Genomic DNA, 24,646 nt, shown 5'->3' with positions numbered 1-24,646 from the left:
ATCGATGCCCCTCGTGGTTCTTTATTGGATATAACGTCAGTATTGCTTTGCACTGATACATTTCATCATAGAGATTCTGCCTCTCTGCCTCTCATTCTCTCAGCCTCCTTTGTCTCGTTCTCTCAGTCTCTGTCTTTATCTGTCTTTTCTTTGCTCTTTCTGTGGGATTCCCAGTGGTCTGTGCCCTTGTGATGCCTCCATCTGCTCAGTGCCATGCAGCAGCTTGGCACAGCAGCACTAAACATGGCAAGCTCTCTCACTCTCTCAGTCTTCTGCAGGGTGACCTAGTAAAGCTCGCCTCAGAATCCTGAATGAGCCCATTCACAGCAAGGCGTCATATACTGAGTGCAAGCGCACGCACTCATTACAATATATACATTGCAGGTTGAGGTCACTTTAGTGAACATTTCACTGACTTACATTCACTTTGGAGGTTTTACCGTACGCTTAATTTGGACTGTTCAAAATGCAGATTAGCCAGTTTTTGTAAATGCATAAAATACAAGAAAATACATCTACAAATGAGTGCATCCTATCAGTGCATACTATATACACACAGAAAAGCACATTTATGCACAGGCAATTGTACATACACATTCATTCACAGAGCAGGGGTCTCCCCCAAAAATCCTGTGTTTTATGGTGCTATGATTAGAAAAAATGTATTGTTATGGGGTTTAAAGTGGGAAAGTGGAAGTAGAAATAGTGGTGCATTGGTAGGATTTTGCAGCACCAAGGTTCAATTCTTTAATGAAAGCCTGCAGACACACGCACATCACCATCGGCAACAGCATAGTAAAACCAGGCCATCCTCACAAAAAAGAAAATCACAGCTGATCCCTGCTGCTGTCAGTGTTGATTCAACTCTCAAACTGCACTAATTTCTTTAACAGTTTAAGTGAGAAAAGTGGGATCAGATTGTGTGTGGTCATTCGTGTCTTTGTCTGCACAGCATGTGCCTCTAATGCAGCACAGAGAACATGCCCTGCGCTGGACAGAAAACGAGGTTTGGAAAAGTGCTTGAAAGGCATCAGTATGCACCACGATGGACATCAAACTCTTAGCCAGGAGGCAGAAAAGCAAGCGCAGGGCTTTCCGCTGCTGCACTAACCACCTCCACTCCTGGCTAGTTAGAGGTGGGCATGGCGTCTCTGGGGAGCAGAGTCCAAAAGAGTGCAGTTTCACCGGCCACTCAGTGGAGGCCACGCAGTTTGTCTCAGCTACTTTAACAAAGTAAAAATACACCTGTTAGCCAAGCGATCGGCTTGATGGCGTGACCGCCGTCAACCACACAACAATTTTGACCGGGGCAGCCAGGATATATATCATCCTCAGACAAATAACTAGATCTGTGACGGTGGTGGGGGTCCAGTTTTGTTGACACACACTCGTCCCTCTTTTTCACCTTTTGAGAGGTGCTTTCACCTTCATGTTGCCTCTCCTCCTCTACTCGACTCACATGCACACATACACACTGTCTGGCTCTGCACATCTGTCATGTTGACACAGCTGTGGCTATGAAAGGGAGAACAGTGCTCCGAGCAGTAGACGTGCTCTATTTTTCTTCACTCAGCTCTATGAAAATACACTCCTTCATTTGATGCTAAAAGCTCTGAGAGCAGGAAGCTCTCATTAGCTGAAACATGGGCTGAAAGATTAACATGTGTGTGCAGCGCTGTGTGGTGCATAAATCATTTGGCCGTAATAAACTGGACTGCATTTCCATCTAAGGATTATTTTCAGCCGTTTCCAAAACAAAATGTTGTTTGTCTGGCCCATGACTACTTTTGATTAACAATTCTGATGTTTCATATTTGGGTGAAATATGCTCACTTTCATCTAGACCTCCTAGCTTTGCATATGTCTTACCAGTGAAGTGTAAATCATGACACCTGGTCTTCATTCACTTCCTTACCTTGTGGATGGACGTCCTCTCTCCCTTCTCAGGTCCGTCCTCAGAGTCGGAGAGGGTGTAGGCATCGCTGGGGTTAAGCAGGGGGGCGGGGCGTGGCCGGTGCAGCGGCTGGAAGGTGAGCTGGGTGGTCAGCAGGTTGCTGACAGCCCGCAGTGAGGTGCAGGTGTTGGGGGGCAGAGAGGGGTCAGCCAGCAGGTCTGTGATCAGTCCGTGGGCTTCTCCCATCACTGCTATGTCCACCATGACGGTGGTACCTGATGACTATGGGGTGACAGGGAGACAGAGAAAAAGACATAACTGTCATTGCTGCCAGGGTTAATGTGAGTTGATGCTAATTAATGGCTAGGTCTGATTGTGGCTGCGTGCTGCTTCCTGGTGGCAGGCGTGAAGAGCAGGTGCATGAACTACGTCAGCTACTCCCAAGTGAGGACATAATGTGGTTAACAGTGACATTGGCGTCACTTGTGTTGTTCATCCTACAGAACTGGAGGTCAATCTATACTGAAGTTGTACTAATTTAGCGACTGATAAAAACAGCGGAGCATTTAGCAGCTAAAGAGACAGATATTTTTAATAGGAGCTGATGAAGCAATAAACTGAACTACAAGTATATACTCTACAACACTGCATAAAATAGCCTGGTTAACATGAGGCGAACCAACTAGCATCCACATTAAAGAGCAACTTAGTCTTGTTTTTGCTGACCTCCAGTGGTTTTACCTCTGCCTAGCTGCAGTGATGTGGAAGTGGACATCAGGGTGTGTCAGTGCATTGTGATGCCATTAGATGTCGTTGCAGGTGCAACAGAACACACCCAAACAAAACTACAGCCTACTACACCCATTGATGATGCTGACTTTTATTTGACATCCACAAAAAACAACCAGAAAGGGAAGTGAAACACTGTATTTTCTGCCTGGTATTAAGTTATTCTGTAAATTAATAGCACACCAATGCATCTGTAATACTAATCAAATATAATTGCATATAAAACAATGCTGATGGAGACCACTCTGCCTGCATGATGAGTACTTTCACTTTTGATACTAGTGTATTTACATTTTGCTGATGGTTCTAACACACTTTTACTGGTGATGGAGTATTATGACACTGCCATATTTCTCTTCTCTTAAGGATCTGAATACTTCTCTCACTATTATTTTTTCTTAACTCACAAATTAGAATACCACAGCAACAACAACAGCTGATACAACAAAGACTGATTTCAAAAATTAGTCACAGCATGCATGTAAAAATAATGTGGGAGGCTATTTGTCCAGCAGAAAAAATGATTTGTCAGGAGCTTTGTCCTATGTTGATAGAGAATGTGCTATATTATCACGAGAACAAAGACAGTGCGCACAACTAATTAACCAAATCATGCTTCAAAAGTGCACTGAGCTCAGGGAAAAACCAACAGGGCACAAAATAAAACAAATGATATGCATAAACAATGCCCAAACACAACAATATGAAAATAAGAAAACAATAGACAATTGATATTGGACCACTATTATAGGAGGCATATTCAATCACAGTGTCGGACCGAGAGTCTGAGAAGCTTTGTAAAGTGTATTATAGTCGTAGCATCACACCAAGCTGTGTGCACGCCTACATCCAATCACATATCAAAGGCTTTATTCTATACCTTATATGGCTCCTTTCAGCTCAGAGAAAGCAATGAAGATGGTGCTTCACGGTCGTAGGAGTTGACATACTTGCAGCCTTTCAGACATCTGAACAACAACTTGCAGCTGCAGAATACTTGATGCTTAATGAATGGGTTCATTAGCAACGTCACAGCTAGGACCCGCTCTTTGACTTCCTCACTCCTGACCCTTTAGAGCCTTCAGTCTGTTTCTGACCGCCTGCCCCAAAGCTTTGAAACCAGCGTTGTGTGAGCCGGCCTTGTTTTTGCAGAGCAAAGTGAAAAGTTCACAACCCACTCTGAATTGCTTTGCCTTGAGCAGTTGAACAACCACAACTAAACACAGGTCAGTCTTGGCTGCCAGCAAATTTATCTAATAAGCTCACGAGTTCCCTCTTTCCCCAAAGAATGTTATCAGATTTTTCTCCCCCAATGTCCCATTCACTTTGACACCAGCTGCCAGGCACCCAGAATTATTCTGTTTACACTAGCTAAGTGGCAAGAGGTTGACCTGAACAACACATGTGTGAGCACTGTTCATTCGCCTCCACTTGTGGGAACAGTGAAGGTTTCGCATTTTATTTTCCCAGTCATATCAGATAAGTCGCTGTATTTATACAATTTTTCTATTGGTCTGCAAAAATACAAAAGGCGTGTGTTCACCGGGTGTGAGGGCATTCCTTCATGATGACACACATTTATTGATAAACCTGTCACATGACCAGCACTGGGACCAAGCTAATCTCTTTTACAGACAAGGAGACGTCCTGCGGGACGGCTGATGGAACATTTCTGGACAGACGACTATTGTACTCCTCTCATCCCTCCGCTCCTCTACATCTTCTCCCTTTCTCTCTCTCTCTCTCTCCTCTTTCTTATACTCGCCTCTGATGCATGCTGTGAGGATAAGATGTAAACATATGTCTCTCAGCTCATTAACAGGCTGATTTAGGGGTTTACTAAAGAGGGGGTTTAAGGAGAATATGAGTGCTGGAGAACATCTGGCTGGTCTCAGCATCCCCAAACATGCAACGTCTACAAACTTTACCCCTCGTTCTCACAATGCAGCCAACTCAAATGTCAAGTGACAACATAATAAACACATACGAAGCCTGTCACACAAATATGCAGCGGCATTGACACATAAACAAAGGGCATCGTCCTGAGCATGCAGCACAGAGGCACACGTGTGAACCCATATCAACACAGTTTTGCAAGGACGATGAGAGTCACAGAGCTTGACTTAGTCCAAAACTGGACCTGAGTGGCCATAAAAGGTGAGGAAATGATGAATGTGTTGGGTTTGATTTTGCACGGGGAGCAAGCCACTTAACGGCCAAAACCTGACATGAAAAATAAAGGTGCACAGGTAGCATTTGAGACATGAGCTTTGGGACACAATGAGGATCTCACTTGCACTGAATTTGTGCTATTGACCTTAAAAAATGGCAATACCTCTCTGCAACAATGAATAAGCTGTGATCCTTTGATATAATGTGCTGCTAAACTATATGTACCTTTAAAAATCCTCTCTCTGAATGTTTGTGAGCCGAAGAGTTAGAGTTTTGAGCCATTAAACAGAGCAGACTGCGGGGAAGGATGAAGAATGTAAAGTCCTGACCATCCCTGGCTTCTACCTATCTCTTCAAAGTTGCGTCTTGGCTGGAAGACACCTCCTGATTTTCCTAATCTTCCAGCGATCTGAAACTTCAGACATCCTGTAACAGATCAAATTGAGAGTAAGTTACATAATATCATAAGGTTATGTAAGTATTTCCTGTCAGGTTAGATGATCTGTTTCATTCATGAGCCACGGCCACCTATGTAGGAGCAGGCTTCACTTTCTGTGAGGACAGATCTCATACGAGCCCCACAGAGTGACCCCTGCCTGGGAAAAAGCACTGAGAATCAGAAAAAAGCTATTGGACAGATGTTATGATGGAGCATTTCAAAATTCCTGATTTAAGTATCACAGTTGATGTTCTTACCTTGGACACATCTGCACCATTTGTAAATTCCATTAAATGCCATGATTAAAATGAGAGTATTTTAACCTTCCAGTCAGGCTATATATGTGTTTAATGACTTATTTCTAAACGATTCCCTAAGCATACATGCTCTTTTTACTGCGGCCCCACAACACATTCATAGTAACACACATTCACATCTGGGAACTGTCAACAACCGTCTGCCACTGGCTCACACTCCTCTCTGTGGAGGTTTTTCTGAGAAATAAAGCCTTCAGAGCAAGTCAGGGATCGAGCACCTCGGAGAGTTGTCTGGAGGAGATATGGGAGTCACTACTGTAAATTATAGAGCAAAAAGAGAAAGGTTGCCTCTTTGATCATCCAAACAACAGCTCCTTTGGTTTGAAAAGGATTCGTCATTCCTCCGTTTCCAAGTGAGATCAATCTTTCTTTTAAAAGGCAACGTACACACACGGCCGGTGGCCATGAAAACAGCTGGCAGCGGCTGGCCTGCGTGGTGGTTAAGTGACAAACTGACAAACCCGCATCCGGTCTTTTTTGCCTCTTGGACAGTGAAAACAACTCCAGTATGGTCCACTGTCCTGACCCAGCAACACCGTGAGGCTAAAAGTATTGTTTGACATGATGTAAAATACATATACTACGAAAGCTACCATCAGCAGTTGGTTAGTTAAGCGCAAAAACTGGAAACAGTTGCTAACAGCTAGCCTGGCTCTGTCCAGAGGCAACAAAAGCTGCCTGCTAGCACCTCCAAAGCTCACCATTCAACACGTGATATCTTGTTTGTTTACTCTGTGCCTTTAAAGCTGGGCTACGCTAAACTAGCTGTAGGCTAGCTCTATGCTACAGCTACAGTTAGGTAGAGGTCGTGGGGCCTTCTTGACTTTACATGGTGTTAGAAAACTGTTTTGAAAACATACAGTAAGCCTATTTCTTCATTTATTTCATTGTTACTACATTGTTATTTTTAAAGTGTAGATTGTTTTCAAGACATAGGCTTACGAAAATCAGGATAAGGGCACCTATCGCCTATAGCTAAGTATGTTTGATGAGAAAAATACATAATAATGAAAAATATCAGGAAATCTCATCTCTGATGCAACATTCACAGGAAATACTCCAAATTCATCCAAATCACTTGTTTTACGCAAACTTCCTGCAGTAATTGCATTCACTATTTGGGTTCATCATACAGTTAATCAGTTGTTCTGCACTTACTGTTTTGCATTGAACAAAATGTGAATTATCCGTAAAATTTGTCACTTAGTCAGGGGTCGTCAGTTTACTCAATGATAGAAAAGGGGTCCCTGAAGGAAAAAGGCTGGGAACCAGTGATTAAAGCAACATTTATTCCATTTTTAATACTTAGGAGCCAAATTTTGTGCCATTGCGGATTAACTGGAGTGACCTTGTAATGTTTTTGCAGCATTCTTTCCTGCTTGAAGTCATTTGGTATTTTTGTGGCTGGCCAATCTTTTGCATGTAACTGGCAGAAGGCACGCTGCTTTTAAAAGGCAGGAAACTTCCTGATTTGACTGATGCCAGCCCTTGACACACCCGTTGATCCTCCGAATTTGGCTCCCGTGCCAGCATCTCTGCTCACAAAATGACCGCAAATCTGTGTGATATTTGGTCACCAGCCCCCCAGCTGTTGTTGACATCCTACATTTGATAAAACTGGCTACTAGCATCAATAAACAGTTTTTATGACTCCTCAAAGAGCCAAGTCACATGCTAAACCATGCATGAACATTCTGTTATGACATTTTACGATGAATAACAACAGTGTACATGATCAATGGTCTTAATTACCTGTGTGAACGCAGTTTGGAACAGTACGTCAATAGACATGCCATAGATTAACACCCGCGCAGCAGTTCATGTAAACCAAACCAAGGGCCAGTCAAAACAAACCAGCGATCACTCCTGAAGAGTGAAAAGCTGTTTGTCCACACAGCGTCTCTGCACTCAAGGCCCTGCTCAGTTGTGTGTGTAGCTTTAAGTGAAGTAATGGGCACCATAAAAGGACCAAATATCATTTAATCTGGATATTGTACCAGATTGATGAAGACTTTTTAAATCTTATCTACGTTGGGTTTTTCTGATGAATATCTAACTCAAACCACACCCAAACACAATATGATATGCATATGAATATATATATAGCAGAAAACGATTTGCTAAATGCTGGTGCGCATACATGCATCCACAATATACTTATTTATATATATACTGTATATAACTTCAGATATTTGTCTGCAGATTTCTCGTGTGAAACATTACAGTATTTATTACAAACAACACCATAGACTGTTGCAACAACTCTGAGCAATGGAAACATGATTGTTGGTGTTCCTGCTGTGTCCGCTTGTTTTTCTGCCAGTAACTCTGCAGAAGACAGATGAAGTGCATTTTAATGCAACAAACAAAGCGCTGATCCCTCTGTCTAATGATGATTATTAATGGGATACACAGACAGAGAGGTCACATTTTTGTAATTTCTGAGACGGCCCACTTCATGCACTTTTAACCCCTCGGCTCCCTCATCTAAACACACGGTCCTCTCGGCCTCTAGTAAAACGTCAGTGATATGCAGGCTTCTTAAAATTGTGCAATGGTGAGAATATAATGTATCCCAAAGGAGAGCTAGAGACTGGACAAATGCTTCAGGGGCCTACTGGAGAAAGAACGGTATTTGATTCTCTTAGTAAACACATCTCAATAATGTAAGCAAGAGTGGCTCTGCATAAGGCAAACAGATGCGCTGCTTATTTTGCAATTAACCCCTCACACAAATCCTCACACTCTTAGAAATGCAGGAATGTGCTGAGCAAGAAGCTGGGGAATATACATTTTTTTAAATACTTAAGCGCGTCCATTATTTTTTCTTAGGTTAATTTCATTTACACAGAACTCTTGAAAAATCATTATCGCGCAGTTTTCTGTTTCAGTGGCTGTGCAGTTAGTGTAATGACCCTGATTACATCTGTCGAGATGGATTAGTGGAAGAGGAGCCCGGGAGATGGTGATGTTCTCCATTTAAAATAACAGAGCAGTGATACAGTGTGAATCACAGCAGAACGGTAACACAAAACTCCACTGAGACACTCGTCGCTCTCTGCCTCAGCTCCGGCAGCCAAAACTACACCCAGCAGCACTTCCCAACCGACCCACACCCCCACCCCACCGCGGCCCAACTCGCCTCACAACCCCTCCGTCGGCTCAGACCGAAGCCACGCTGAGCCAGGCCCTCGGCTGCAGCCAGGATACAATTACATGCTATTACATATTTTATTAAAAGAGGGTGTGTTGGGGGACGTGTGGGGGGATCAAAACAAAACAAAAAAGAATAACTGCCTCATTAAAGATTTACTGGGAAAGGTCAAGCCAATTGACCCCAAACATGCAGCCATCTCATCTCCAAGGAGAGGCTTGTTTTTCCTTCCACATATTTCAGGGCGTTTGATTCCAGCGAAGGAGCCAAAGATGATTAAAAAAACAAAGATAGGCTGGTAGAGGCAGAAGCAAGAGATGCTGGCATAAAGGACAGAGCAAACAAAAGGGATGCGTGAGGTAAAACAGATGGCTTGTGCCGGGCGATGAGCGAGCGAGGATTTACCACATGACACAAGTGGTTAAACATATATATCCATCATCAGCACTGCAGCAGGCACAGTCACGAGCTTTAAAAAAGTCGTGCTAACTGAACAGGCGTACTATAAATAAAAGCAAGTTAAAATGTCATTCTATTCTTCAGTTTCTCTCAGAGAAATGGCACCAGCTCAGAGGTGTTTTACTGTTGCACGTCATAAAAAGCGGGAGCGTGAAAATTGCTAATGCCTCTGTATCATTTGTGGCAGATCCAATTATTTCCCATGCAGAGGACAGTCAAAAGTGTGTGTTTTCTGTCTCTTTCAGCCTCAAATTTAGTCTTGCCACAGGACCCAATTTAATGAGAAAATACTCGCCTAGACTGTCATGATGGGACCAACCAGAAAAAGGTCAGTGACCTTTTTCAACTCCCAAAGCCGCAGCTTTAAGAAATGCTGATCTCAGTGTTTGAAGTGCTCACAGTGATTTTGAGAAATCTTCAACATGACTGCAATGTCATGGCTTGTCTGCCACACAGACCACTCTTCCAGCCTTTCTGTAATTTAGAATAACAGTCACAAGATCCGGGCCTACAAACACTCTTTTCTCCAATAATCTCCCCGGGTAATGTTCCAAAACCAATGTGTTTTCAAGTCGAATACAAATATTTAAATAGCTCTTTCCATACATAACTTCACTGTCAATTCCTAAGCTAAAACATCCACCGCAAGCTTTGGACGGGAAGAAAAAAAAAAAGTCGTGGTTTGGAAAATGAGGCTGCTAATGTGTGCATGTTGGCGAATACAACACAGTGGAGATCAATCAAGCGCTCTGGTCACCGGCTAAAGAGCGAAGCGTGTGATTTACACACTCTACGAGGTGCCGTGCACACCATGGTGAAGTGCTACCAGCCCCTCTGACCGACAACCTGGACCGAGAGACCAGAGCCAAGGGAAAATAGCCACGAGATGGGGAGGGATGCCAACATAAGCCTCAGCTTCTTACATGTCTTGTCAGTCTCTGGACTATTACAGGATTCCACTGACGAACGCACAGCACCAGTCCAAATAGAAAAAAATAAGACTGAACTGACCACCGAGTCTAAATGGCAGCTTAGGGAATGCATCAATCAAAAAATATGTGCTTGCCTACTAACCCCACATAACAAATTGATATGAGCCTTGGACAATATTTCAAAAGGGTAACATGCTATTTGAAAATTTCTCTGCTCTGAGGGGATAATACTGTAAGGCTGATTTTGGGAACAGATATACCACTATATGAGTCTTAGCATCTCTAGAAAATTACATAGTGTGTAATGTGATTTCAAACCCAATCCCGTGCTGCAAAGTTAAGATCACTAATCATGAAAAATCCCCTCGTTTTCTCCCGACCGCAACTTTTCTGCATTTATTGCTACCCATGCATACGCTGTCAGCGCAGACGCATTGTCTATTCATTTCTGAAGGATATCCTCCTGATAGGATAACACGCAGCACAGAACACGCACATACTGTATATGGCAATGCCGACGCCAAGGGCATTGTTTGTTCTTTATGTGCTCCAGAGCCCTGCCCCGAGGGCCTGCAGCGGCTCAATACATCAATTCCCAAACATGTACCCCCACCCCCCTCCAAAGATGGGAAAGGTAATCTCAAGGATGTGGCTGCGTGTGTCTGCTCTCTACGAGCTGTGCCCTCTGTGCTGAGTCCTTCTAGTTTCAATTCCCCGGCCTTTAATGGCTTGTGCGGAGCCAAATCACAGGCCTGCGTCCTTTAGACTAACAGGGGACAACAAGGACAACGAGGAAGTGACACCTCCGAACATGCTGTTTAACCACGGCTAAAATGAGTGGGTGAACAGGCCTGTTAGTGGTAGGATTTCTGCTATTTGCGTCATTTATAAGGTGTGTGTAGGCGAGTGACAGAGATCAGGGAGCTAGTTACTGTGTGTGTGTGTGTGTGTGTGTGTCTTTTCGCCTGTCAGCTGTTTATCATTATTGTTATTACTGCTGCGTCTCTTTTCCTGTGGACAGTGCTAACCTGTGATCCTCGGGAGCCTCTCTTGTGGTCCCAGTCCGAGCGGGGGAGCATCTGTGGGAAAACAGAGACATGTTCAAACCACAGTCCTGCACATCCTGTTACTGTTCGCGTCCTACAAGTTGCCTCCTCATGTAAGGCGCCGCCTTAGTGGAGATGCTATACAGTGCTGTGGCGGAAAGGAGGAGGAGCAGGAGACGCAAAGAGTCGAGGAAGGGGGGGGGGGGGGGGGGGGGGGATGGAAACGCTCATAAATGCAAAAATGGGTTTTGTCTATTTATTTCACTTTCCATTAGGCACAGATGTCTAATGCAATTTCACAGTCAGGTTTGGTTTACTTTAGCTCCTATTCACTGCCTAAGGGGCTGGTGGAGGCTGAGGATTTTTACGCTGTCTAATTACCAGCCACTGTGTCCTCCCACAGGCCTCGTAAACCCGTTTTCCACTTTCTTGGGAGTCACCGAATGCATCGGTGCAGCTCTGTCAACTGATTTTTGGTGAACACGTTGCAGGAGAGCCAAGTCAACATTAAAACCCACCCGCCCACCCGCCCTCCCCCGCCTCTGTTAGAGCTTTCTGGCCCAGAAGTGAGAAGCCCTGAGAAACCCAGCGTGTCGCTGTGACAAATTGCTGCTGCACACTCTGAGGCAAGGGGCTCAGTATAAGAGCCAAACTGATAATTCAGGTGTAATTTACTGTGTCAGTGGAGGTCATTGAGTTGTGTCATGCTGTGAGTGAAAACATTGGGAAAACAGTGGGCTTCGGTTGCCAGTGCTGTCTGGACAGCAGTGTTGCTTTGGGGAGTGTTTTCTCACAGTGCTGCTTCGTTCTAAACAGTTAGTAAAGTGACTGTTCCTGCTGCCGCATCAGAGAGTAGTTTACACACACAGATACAGATATACAGTACTTCTTCTGCATATTGAATTGAAGTTTAAAGACTGTCCCTTAATGTTTGTTGTTGTTTTTTTTTCCACTTCCTGTGCCTCTAGTGGTTTCTGCCTCTGACACACATCCCATTTCAGTTCAGTGGCGATGAGCGGAAAATTTGTTTGTGTTGTGCTCAAATCGTCAAGAATCAAATAAACGAATGTGTCGTAGCAGAAACAATGTACTGACCTCGCTGTCAGCACTTCACAGCGACCGGCTCTTCATCAGAAAGTACTTTCCGTGAAAAATACAGGCCTGTTTTACTGCTCTGTTTCTAAAATCAATGATGTTAAACCTTTAAGCCTGTCAAATACAGCTCCAATAAGTCTCCTAATTGATTAGTCAGTTGACAAAATTTGGATTATTTGTTTGAATCATTTCTCAAGCAAAAATGTGAAACATATTCTAGTTTCTGCCTCTCAAATGTGATGATTTTTATGCTTTTGCTTGTCCTAATGATAGCAAGCTAAATGCATTCCGGTTTTGGACTGAATAAACAAAGTATTTGAATACATCTCCTTCGGCTGTGGGACATTGCAGCGAGAACTGATTCTAATGGGCAGATAAATTGATAATGATAGTGTCATATAAAATAGAATATGAATAACTATAAGTCTCTGTGTTTTAGTCACTGAACACATCACACATATTTCCTCAATAAGCAATAATATAAGCTAAAATTTTGGGAATTAAATGTATTATTTATGAACAGTTTATCAATCAAAATCTCAGCTTCATCAGCAGTGTGTGGGCATGCTTTGATCCCATTGGATGTGGCCAACATAAACAAACAACCCGTCTGCCGTCAGCATCAGCATCACATTCTGATCCAAATATCATGAAAATAAAGTTTGAAGTTTGAAAAACCAGCGGACACCGACAGGAATCTATGTTTTCAGGGCTTTTAAAGACCTGTACTGTAAATCAAATTTGGAGGTTTAAATCATGTGTTTTGAAATTTGGGGTTTTCTTTGTCTACAGTTTGATCATCAAATATGACTTTGACAGCTGGGCGGGATACAAGGTCTGTTCTGTCGGGATAGTTATTGTACACCACATCCTTTGGTCAAGGTTCTGGCAACAATGGGTGCTGCTCCACAGAAAGTGTTGACCCTGACAGTGAGCAAACAAGGTCACCATCATAACAATGACACGCAGCACGATGCACACTCATTCATAAAGTGCAACCGCTTCTCCACAGTTTGACATTTAGGAGGATTAAAAAAAAAAAATGCACTATGAGGCATTTGCCCTTTCTCAACAAACATCTTCATTCTCTCATCCCCCTCTTTTTAGCCCGAGGACTGCAGCCACGAAGAGCCTAGATTCTCCGATCAGCCGCATGATAATATCTGCGAGCCACTTTAAAGCTCCATCAAGCGTGCCCGAACCTTCTCATGCATTAAAATGACCATACTAGATGGAAAAGAAAGTCAGCAAGCAATCAGCTGTGTAAAAGGCTCATGTATGAGATGTAAATTACTGTAAATGATAGTATCAGCCAGCCAGAGAGCTGTTTGTCTTGTTCTTTACTGCTCTGACGGGGCTTTGCTTTTACAGTATAGGAGCTGGCAGCAGCTCCTCCGTGGTCACGGCGGAGTCCTGCTCCATTAGAAGGTCCTAGTATCAGTGAGGCTCTCCAGGCGCGCACACATAAACAGCCTCTCGGTCTTACAGGCTTATGTAACCCAACCTTTCATCTCCACGCTCTGAGAGACAGACCCAGACTACACACAAGTCTACATGCGGCCTTTGATGTGCCAAAACAAAACCAAAAAAAAGCCCCACACAAAATCAAAGCTGAGCATAAAAAATTCGAGTGTCCGCAGATAGTCCCTCGCACAGAGTGACTTTACAGACCACAGCGGAGTTCATTTCCTCTGAGGCTGGCTCAAACAATTCGATCAACAAATACATGTGGATGGTGTGCTGCTCACTTACTAAACCAAACAGTGGATGCAGTCTGGTGCCACTGTGTTTAAATGTTTTTTTACCAGAGCAGGAAAATCAGTAAACAAAATGTTGGTGTTAGTGCTTTCAAACTTCAAACCGCCGGTGTTAGGATAAACAAGGAATTACTGTAACACAAACATCATCTATTTTTCAAAGACGAGAAGCGAAAATGTCAGTCACGACAGCAAGAAAGACCTCAGAACCAGACAATAACCTCACAGAGGCTAAATCATGTATATGTCAATGCAAAAAAAGAGGAAATATGACAACACAAAGAGGCTGTATGTCTTCTGTTCAAGCCAGTTAATCCTTTACATCCAATAATGATACAAAACAAGCTTTATTGCTTCATTTTGCTTCAGGAGGATGATGGAAAGAGGTCTAAGATTATACTTAAAACATGTGACAGCTCACTGCCAATATTATGTCTGAAGAGGTAAAACCACACATGACTGATTTCTTAGATATCTCCTGGTTTTTCATGGACACCCTCCAGGCAGCACAACACAGCCCAAGCAGTAAAATTTCCAAATGGATTTGTTTTTGTCCTAAAGCTCCAGTGCACCTACTGGGAAAAATAACAACTTTGTAGAAGTTATGCCCTTTGTTTCACCCTCTGCGAGATTCATTATGCCGCCCCATAACTCAGAAAAAGCTGGGTCTCGCAGTGGCTTTCCATCACTTAGAGCAATACTTGTGATTTATAAGAGAATGAAATCAGTCCTCGAGAGAAAAAAACGCTTTGTGTCTTTGAAAGTATGTCTTTCAATCACGCCACTACGGCTACCAGAGTAACATGACACACTCAATAAGGTCGAAGGCATTTTTATGGGACTCTGGCCTCATTGTGAACGCTTTCTGGATATTTCCTCTACTTTCATGATCAGAGCGATACTCAAGGAACGAACAAGAGAATTGATTGTAAACCGGATGTTACTGTGTTGAACAGTGCTGTCAGCATGTCTCTCTTTATCTTTTTATTCAGTAGGATGTGGTAAAGGCTGGAAGTTTGAACCATTATTCTTTCTACTTGCTCTCAATACGTGGCGTTGAGGAACTGCCCGAGGTAGATGGTTTCTATCCATGCAGATAGTTTTGGTTTAAGCCATCCAGGCTCTGAGACATCTGTTTGATTTCTGTTTCCACCCCAATCCCGTGGACATGAATGGAATTTCACAGCACCTACGTTCAAACACTTTGCGCCTTTCCAGGAACAACGTCCCGGTTACTGTGGATAACCCACAAACCTCACTGTCAACAGTCTTCTTCGGAGCTATTTTCTACCTACCGAAGCCCGTACACAGCGAGGCCTGTGGAACGTTCAGAGTCGCAGAGACATTGTTCCTGGAAAGAAGTGTTGCTGTTGAATTTCACAATGTCATTTTCAGGGCCGTGAGCAGCAACAACAAAATTCCACTCACCTTCATTGTGTTAGGGTGGAGGCAGAAATCACAGAGGGATATCTCAATACTTTTAAACTTAAACCAGACTGGGTGGGTTCCACCAGAAGTAAGTGAGAAAATACTTTGGATCAACTGACCACTTGAAGGAGACGCCAGTCTAGGTTAGCCAAATGTTTCGCTTTGTAGTACAAATTGCCTCTTTATGCTACCTCTGATGGTGTTTCATTGCTTCCTGGTAGTTGCATGTTGCTGAAACACTTGCAATTAACCTTCGCACAACTACGAGGACGGAGATACAGGCTCGATTTGGCTGACTCAGACTGATGAATGGAGGCATCAGCACATGTTAGCTCCAGCTGAACTGGATCTTGTCCCTGATTTCTTACAGTGTGGTCACCCTTAGGTGGAAACGTTTAGAGATTAGTGTCTTGGCACAAGAAGTCTTAAGCTTGATGACAGCCTGTTTGGAAACATTTACAGGCATAAAGGTAAATAATTGGAAGGCTACTCAAGATTAGATGATATGAAAATGTCAGAAATACAAAGACAGTCGCCTGCCTGCCGCCCTCTGCAAGTGAGCTGCACTCTCGTGGTTGAAAGCAGTGCCAGCAAAGTAAACTCCCAGCCTTCCTCTCACCCAGAGTGTTAAGAGGGCAGCAGTGTGGATGCCAGTATGCAGCCATGCCCTGTCCACCGCCATGGCTCCGGGCCACAGCCCACAGCAGGCTGCCGTGCCTCTGAGGTGCTGGGTAAACACCACGGTGTCAAAGCACAAACAAACTACTGGAATATGCTTGTTGTTTGACTTGCTCCCACCAATAACCAGTTGAGAACCACTTCCCTGTGGGTGTGAAGTGGTGAGAGCTGCAGCAGCAGCACCCATAGCGACGCTCAGCTTTCACACTGATCAACCTGAGGCGTCGTAATGAGCCCGACCCATCGTCATCAACCTGCTGCAGAGCACTCTTCTAAATCTGTCTGGAAAGGGAACCGGAAACTGCCTCGTCCTAATATAGCTCAGCGCAATTTAACAGCTAGCAGTGTTTCTTAATCATTCATTCATGATCAGGCTTTCATTCTTCTTTCTCTGCCTCCCGTGTCCTATTTTGTCCCTCATTACGAGCTTCGTATGAGTGGAGTTGATGTGTGTCGACTCACATCTTCAGTAGCTGTGTTAGCTTGTTAGCGCGCTGGATTTACCGGAGACCAAACTCAAACGTCCACTGAGGACACGGCTACCGAGAAATGCCGACTAGAGATCTTGTGTTTGGGGAAGAAGGAAGGAGAAAAACAGACTGCTGATTTTACAGTATGGTGGGGTTAATTAAGGCGGTGTTGAAGGGCCAGGAGATCAGTCTGCAGGATTTCCAATCAGCTTGACCCAAGGGTTTTATGCACCGCCTCTCTGCCCAATTAAACTCACTATGCTCTCACTTACAGTAAGGGCTGCAAAGTCATGAATTCACACATATGCCTACTTGCGTAAGTGCACACACACACACACACACACATGCACTCAGACTCACACCCACTGCCTCAAGGTCTCAGAATTTTTTCTAACTTATTCCTCCTTTGTTCTTTTATCACTGCTCCCTGTCAAAGGTATTCTGACGTCTGCAGTGCTTGACTCAGACATCCCTGCACTCAATTTCATTTCAGCCGACGAGAAGGAAAGTAGGTCAGATTCTACCAAGTCTCCCGATACGATGGTTTCAGAAATGACAGCGGCTTAGTCGTCAGGACACCATCAAGGCAACAATCAAAGATCCTTGCACTCACTTTCATGGGTGTTAGAGTCACAGTAAACTCTATATTGCTCATCACAGCTTTGAAAATGAGGTGTAATCTTTTGTTGCACCCCCAGGTGGAGGTATTCTCTTATTAGCATCATATGGCAGTTTTCTCTTTGGGCAACTGTTTTGTTCGTTTGTTTTTTCTGTCTTTTTCAAAGAATAATGACAATTCATATTCAAAAGACCACCGTCTAGGAAAATGGAAGGATTCTGCAGCACCAATTGGAGAAAGAAATGTACTATAATACTTCACATAAATGTCAAACTCTCCATTAATTGCTACCTAAGCTTCGAGTGCAGGAAGCTCTCATAATTGAACCCCCTGGTCTACCTGGTGCTCTTTATCTATTTCTCACTCTGACATGCAGACACAGACTGTCTTTATAACTGAAAGCCTTACAGATTTAGCATTAAATTTGGCATCTGAACAGCCTATGGCAAGTATTTAAATTTTGAACACTGATATTATGACAAGTAATAAAAAAAGAAGGAGAAAACATTTGTCACAATAAACAGATATAATAGATGGAAATGACAACTGGACAATTATATTTCTATCTGTAATGTATTTACTTTCTTTGTACTCTTTGTATTTTTCTCCTACATTTTCATTAAATAAGCCATCGTCCTCTTGGGGAAACATACTGAATTTAATTGGACACAAGGCAACAGCACTGCGAGAAGGCAAAGGAAAACAGATATTAAAGTACTGAGAATTAATAGGGGTGTGTACAGTATACAGTAAAAGTGCAGGAATAGAGTGTGGAAAGGCTCGGGTCCAGGCAGACACACATTTCTGACCCAAACTGTCTGGCTCTTTGTCCCTGTGACTCCGAAAACCTCACCGCACCTTCTCCTCTACCACATCCACCCCGAGCACGGCAGCCGTCCGCCGGGAGGGCGCTCATAAATCCTTCCCTGCCTGCCTGCTGAGGGGAGAGCATGGAGAGTCACTCCTATTCACGCTGGCTAATGTTTTACAGGTTTTACCGTGGGGGTCAGTCATCGTGGGTCATTTGCGTCATCGCTGGAGGGAAGGGAACTATTGAGGTGGGCTGCCAAAGCGGAGGGGGCCGTGTGCAGCGAATGAGGAACACACTTGTGTGCATGCGAAGATTAGCACACGCACACCTAAAAGCTGTTTGGCATCCACACCCTCTCACATTCTCTGTCTCATGCCTGCAAAGCAAACACACGCACCCGCGCTTAACGAACAAAACCACACTTGGACGTGCGTTAAAAAAGGCTCACATGCACAAATTTGTTCCCATGATGCATTTCACACGCCAGCACTGCTTCTGCACTCTGGCTCCTGTTTACCCCTCCCCTACTCTTCACACTTTCTTACTCAGACTCTTCTAATTTCTGAAGTGTGACTAATGGGATTTATCGTCTTTACGTTTCCTGGGAGAGACTTAGCCTGATCCTAGAAGAAACCCAGCGTATGAGTTTCTGCCAGAGATAGATCTGTCAGTCTCCCAGGGCGAAAGCACAGGCCACGAGGATGCCGTGGCTCAGAGAAAACCTCAATGGGAGTACCCCATATTCTGACCTCAAAAACTACCCAACGCAGTGGCAAGAGATGTGTCACAAACCGAAAATCTCCTCATCACTATGTGGATAGTACGAAAATGTTTCTGAAAAACCATCACCTTTTATTTTTTTGTGATGCTACTCGTGTGCGCGTTGTTTTCCCTTGCTTATGAGCCCTGGCCGACTCCTTCCTGAGCAGTTAGGTTCCCAGCCCCGCACATTCAGCTGGGTGAAAAAGAGGGGATCTGGCCGGGTAGACCTGGCAGTCCGCCTTAAAACAGCATGCCAACGCCATTAGTGTATAATGGTCCAGTCAGGATTACTGCTGGGGCCTGGAGAGCTGAGAAGGGAACACAGCACTCACTTGTTTGTTTGTTTTACAAGCCTCTGCTCTGTTCAGTCTGCAAGGTGCCAGTGGGCTTTGTGTGGTTTAATTCACAGTCAATTCAAACGGCGTACAGTGCGTCAACAATAGCGGCTACTCTATGGCCACAGCACACTTGTTTCGCTGAGTTATGTCGGAATAAATAGGCTATGGCATCGCGATTCATTTAATAAAACTGAGCTAACTTGTCTCGCTCTGAACATTTAACTTGTGCTGTCACTCATTCTGTGGTCGATACGTTTCCCTGAAGGTGACTGCACCTGCTTGTTAATTGGCTAATTACACACGCACAGAGAGCACAACTAATTCTCTCTTGCGTGAGTTTCGTGTGTTATTGGCCTGGCTTCATGTTCATCAAATAAGATGGACAGCATTGAGATAAAGAGTGCATTTCCCCATCATCCATCAACTGGGTGATTCAGCCCTTCAGCCTGCTTCAGCCACTTGGGTATTTTCCAGCTGAGCTTTCATCACAAAATGGAAATGGTAATATTGATTTATGTGTCTTCTTAAAGACTTTCTGTAGCGTTTATGAATTAAATTATGAAAGGCCAGGCGATTAGGAGTGCAGTGCTGATAAAAAAGGGTTAAGCCACATTTCTCCCCATTTTGTTGCCCGCAGGACTTATTTAGGCAATGAAAAATGATAGATTTGTGCTAGTTTAGTGCACAGTGCAGGACTCAGACAACAGGGCTGGGTGTTACAGTTCCACTGTAAAATGTTTTTATGAAGCCATAAGTCTGACTGGGACAGGAGGCAATATTTCTTTCGGAGGAGGCGATCTACGTCAAAAGGGGTTTTCAAAGTTAATGAACAGTTGAATAACAAAACAATTTGGACCTGAACCTGACATGTGAACTGAAGCAAACGCACTTCCACTTCTGAGTCGTGTTAATTTTGGCTGAATAATAACATGTGGAAATCTACTCATTCATATTATACTGCTCGAGCTTTAGTATCCAACTTAAGCTCTGCTATATAATAATTTAGTGAATAGGGAATGAGAACCTGAGAACAGAGTTCAGTCAAAGGCAATGTTATGAAAGCAGCATGGGAATTTGTGCATGCATGCTGCCTCCAGTGCATACATTATTTCATCTTTTATTCACAGGCCTGACTCAGCAAGGTCTGTGTTCTGTGTTTTGTCTGTGCTCATCAGAGAGAGGACCACACACACACACACACACAGAGATACACACCCCCACGATTTCAGCTGCACATAGAACATTTACAATCTCATCAAGATTCCCACAGGACTCCAGTAAACAAACAGACAGCGACTGCCCGCTCAAGCACATGCCTTTAAATCACATCCCTACATCCTTTATAAATCACTGACGTAGAAACATAAATGTACAGTCCCGACAGCGACTACAGTATGCACCGACTGATGTACTGAGAGCATCTGTGTGCATGCATGAAAGTGTGTGAATGCCAGCCTCAAATAAACAGCATGTGTACCTGGGTGGGGGCATAAATCTCTGCTTCCTCTTTTTGCAGGTGGAAGGATTTGCATTACAGAGCCCGTTCCCCCAGGAGAGGCTCAGGTCAGCCCCATGGGCAGGTTTTCCACCATTAGCTTGTAAAATGCTTGCTTTGTCAGTGAAATTCACAGAGGGCTCTAGTTCCCCATGTAGAATGAATACAGGGGTCTGCGGGGACCGCCGGGGAACAAGAAACGGCCTTCCCTGACACACTCTAGTGGACTTCTCTCTATGAGGCAAAGCACGGAGCCATTAAGAATGGGCCATCACGCTGATAGCCATCCTGGAAACCTGGCTTAGAGCACCGTAAACAGGGGGATAAGATAGAGGAGATGCTGGTTGTACTCTGGGGAAATAGGCTGCAGGCTCCATGAGTGACAGAAGCCATCTTCTTCGATCACACCCTCGCCGGGGCTCACTGAGGCTTAGCAAGCACTGCACAATATATACTACCTTAAAGCTCTCCGTCCCGCCGCCTAAATGATATATGATGTGATAATAACCAAAGATACAGTAGTAATAATATGTTGTCAGTGCGTTGTGCCACAGTTATGGCTTTGGAAAAGGTATATCATGATGTATGTTTTCAGCAGAGCTCTACTGAAATGTGACAGCAGCTCTGTGACTGGACCACCCAGAGTGACTGCTCACAGGCCCACTGCAGAGGCACATTTAATTCAAACTGTGAATTTGTGAGTGGATACATGATTTGTATGTGTTTACACTCGTGTAAGCCAGTGGTGTGTTGAGATCCTTCACTTGAGTAAAGGTTAAAGAAACACATCTGCAGATTCAAACATCCAGCTGATACAGTAGGGAGCAACGTTAGCAATAGGGAGCCATGTTTGGAGCCATGTTTGGGCCACCAGGCGAATGTAAGTCCAATACTCACTCTCCTTTTTGCTCTGTTTTGGTCTTTACCATAATTCACATTAATTCAAAGTTGGCCCTCTTCCCCAGCAGATGTGCACGCCGTGGTTTCCTTTTAAGATCTGGTGATCTGGATCTGCGCACTGTTACTGGCTAGGGGCTACACCCACCCACTGGCTGATGGTTGACAGCCAGAATTATCCCATACACAAAATAATGAGAAAGTATACACAGAGGTCAGGGTTTCTGTACATACACACACCACCACACACTTCTATTGGGTCATAAGTGACGATTAGGAGGGATTAGTTTTGTATGAGTTGCATTGCTTTTTAGGAAAATCTTAATCATTCTGTCTTGGAATATTATGGGGTTAAGTAAAAGGGCATAAGCCCTCTCATTCATTTAAATGAGGTGTCATCCATGGTGCTGCATTGGCCAATCACATACATGCAAGCACACATTCCTGGTGGATTATTTTGTAATGTTAACATTGTATTTCTAAAGTTTACCCTGCGATTGCTGTGGCAAAAGTTAAAATAATCACCACCATGACACATTTTCAGAGTAGTAAAATCCTGTCTCATAGTATTATAAACCACTCTATAGTGTTTTGGTGTCTGAGAAGCATTCAGATGGACTGGTCTGCAGCTCAAACTGGACTCCCTGGATCTCATTTCATGTCGTGCTTGAAGCAAAACAACCCCGCAAACACAGACCCCTGTGTTGTTCTAATGGCGAGCTGTTTTCAGAATGTAGCAAGTAAATCAGAAGTACATGTATTCAGTATCAAGCTCAATTCCCCCTGTCAGTTATATAACTAGATGCAATTTTATCACATGATTGTTATTACTGATACGTTAATATGTTTACTACTACTGCATTTGGTTGAGGTGCAGCTAACTTAAACTTTACATCTTAAAGTAAAGTATACTGTAATCCCAGTATAGGTTTTGTATACAAAATCCAGGTCATCATAGTAGTAAATAACAGTAAGTTTCTGATAAAAGTCGAAAAAGGTGGAGTAAAAGTACAATATTTCCTATGAAATGTTGTGGAAAAGAAATATAGAGTAGCATAAAATGGAAATATCCAAGTAAATTTACATTTTATATATTCTACAACTGTTATAAGCACATGAGTGAGTTTAAATGAATGTTTGTTACAGTACATGTACTTCTATATAAGAAAGCTGGACTATATGCGTACAGTAAACATACACTATATCCCTCTATATATTCTCGTGCATGACTCTGTTTTCATGTCTGTGGATGTGTAATAGTGTCCATGTATGCATGTGTGCTCAGGATCTGAAACAGCATGATCCCCACCACAAGCTAAAAAAACATTGTTAAAAGACTTTGTTAGTCTGCTGTTTAAACATGGAAGGAATCCTAGTAAAAATACACAAAAGCATTTGTTTCTTTTTTCACGCTGAACAACACGGAGCAAAACTCTGTCGAAGGAACACTTTGCTCCTGGATCCTCTCGATCAGAGCCACTGGTGCCACCCACATGCGCAGCAGGCCGAACGGCTACTTGTGTTTACCTCGCCATGTGACTGCAGCTACGGTACATCCAGTGACGTCAGCCTACATTCCACACATTCATCAGTCTCAGTTCTCACTGATACTGTCTCAGATGCTGCGGAACAGAGGGCGCAGAGATCATACATTATAAAAGCAGCAATCATTCACTGGGCCTGTGTTTGCTATATTTATCTTTTCCTGATACAATAAATAAGCACTACTTTGTGTTTGCCATCTGTTTTCATAAGCAGTTGTGTGCTCGTGAACAGCTATTGCCTGAAATAGTCTTCCTGTTCCACTTAAAACATGGAATCCATAAATAATTGCAAAACTGCTGTCAAGAGATGGAAACAGGGAACAAACAACTCCTGGCATAAATATGCATGAATACTTCAGCCTTAAATTACAGGATATTTTGTTTGGTGCTTTTGCTTGTCACGTCTGCACCTTATTGTTAAATTAGCATATGTTTCTCTCTTTTATAGACAATATACATAATGTACAGGACACAAACGAATCTGAATGGGCTCCTGGTTGCTTTTAGATGACATTTTCTTGCTATAGCCAAAAACATTGATTGCTCAATGCATACATGTAGACGTAGTGTAAATAATTCAGCAGTCACAGAAGGGCATGTGCAAGTCAACACAGTCTGACATTATGTTAGCACCATGTGGTCATAACATCCCTGTGTCCCAGAAATTACATTTATATACAACTAATCTGCAACAGCAAGCATGTTTTCAAGGAAATGAAAAGCAAAAAGAACTATTTTCATAACCCCGATGAGGAAAATGTCACAACATGCTGATTCTGAACATACTGGCAAAAAGTTCCCAGACAATGCAAATCATTCACTCCTAAAGCACCTAAAGCACAAACATACTGTTTAGGCACTCTTGTGTTAGGTGAGGCAAAGATTATGATCTTCGTTTAATGCTGGAAAAAGTCAACAGTGAGTTGAAGCACAAAATGCAACACGTTCACTTTGTTAATATTTAACCAAAAACCGCACCTAACTATGGCCGGGACTCAGGACGCAAACACCCGTCTGCAGGGCACCAGTCCTAAACTCTGTCCGACCCCCATCCCCTCCGAACCGCCTCTCCACAGGTTTCATGTGCTGCAGAAAATGTTGCCTGTGAAGAGCATTCTGTTGCTGAAAACCACAAAAACTCTCATGACAGAGAAAGTTTAAGACAACACAACTCTAATAGGGCTTCTAAATTCTTTGCCTATCCTAAACAGTCCACAGCTGAGGAAACAATTAGCTGAAACCTTTGCCTTTCACATTCTGCTCCCCATGACATGGTCCAAAGACACCACAGAGCAGCAGGCTCATCTCGCTACCATCTGAAGCAGCAGAGAAAACAGGGCGGAGAGCGTGATGGAGGCTGCGTTTAACCTCACTCAGTCACCACACTGTCCAAATGTGCATTTGTTACTCTCTTAATTGGCCAATCAGTAATGATGGCAGGATAATTAATCAAACAATGAAAAAGAAGGATTAATCCTGGTTTTAAGACCGTGTTCAGCAGTGGTTCATAACCCGTATATGTCCGACAAAGTGGGTCTGTAGCCTGAAGC

The 24,646-nt window shown here is 43.5% G+C and overlaps 1 protein-coding gene across 1 annotated transcript in view; it reads right to left on the bottom strand.

Moving 5' to 3' along the window:
- The window catches only part of pde3a (phosphodiesterase 3A, cGMP-inhibited), a 70,758-nt gene that overhangs the window by 23,895 nt on the left and 22,217 nt on the right, over positions 1-24,646 (bottom strand). The window contains exons 2-3 of the mRNA XM_041938708.1: positions 11,185-11,235; positions 1,916-2,176 (exon numbers count right to left, since the gene is read on the bottom strand). Of these exons, the coding sequence (XP_041794642.1) occupies positions 1,916-2,176; positions 11,185-11,235 (312 nt within the window). The remainder of the gene's footprint in view (positions 1-1,915; positions 2,177-11,184; positions 11,236-24,646) is intronic.

Source organism: Chelmon rostratus, chromosome 6 (assembly GCF_017976325.1).
Source record: "Chelmon rostratus isolate fCheRos1 chromosome 6, fCheRos1.pri, whole genome shotgun sequence".
NCBI lineage: Eukaryota > Metazoa > Chordata > Actinopteri > Chaetodontiformes > Chaetodontidae > Chelmon > Chelmon rostratus.
This window is presented reverse-complemented; position numbering and strand designations above follow the sequence as displayed.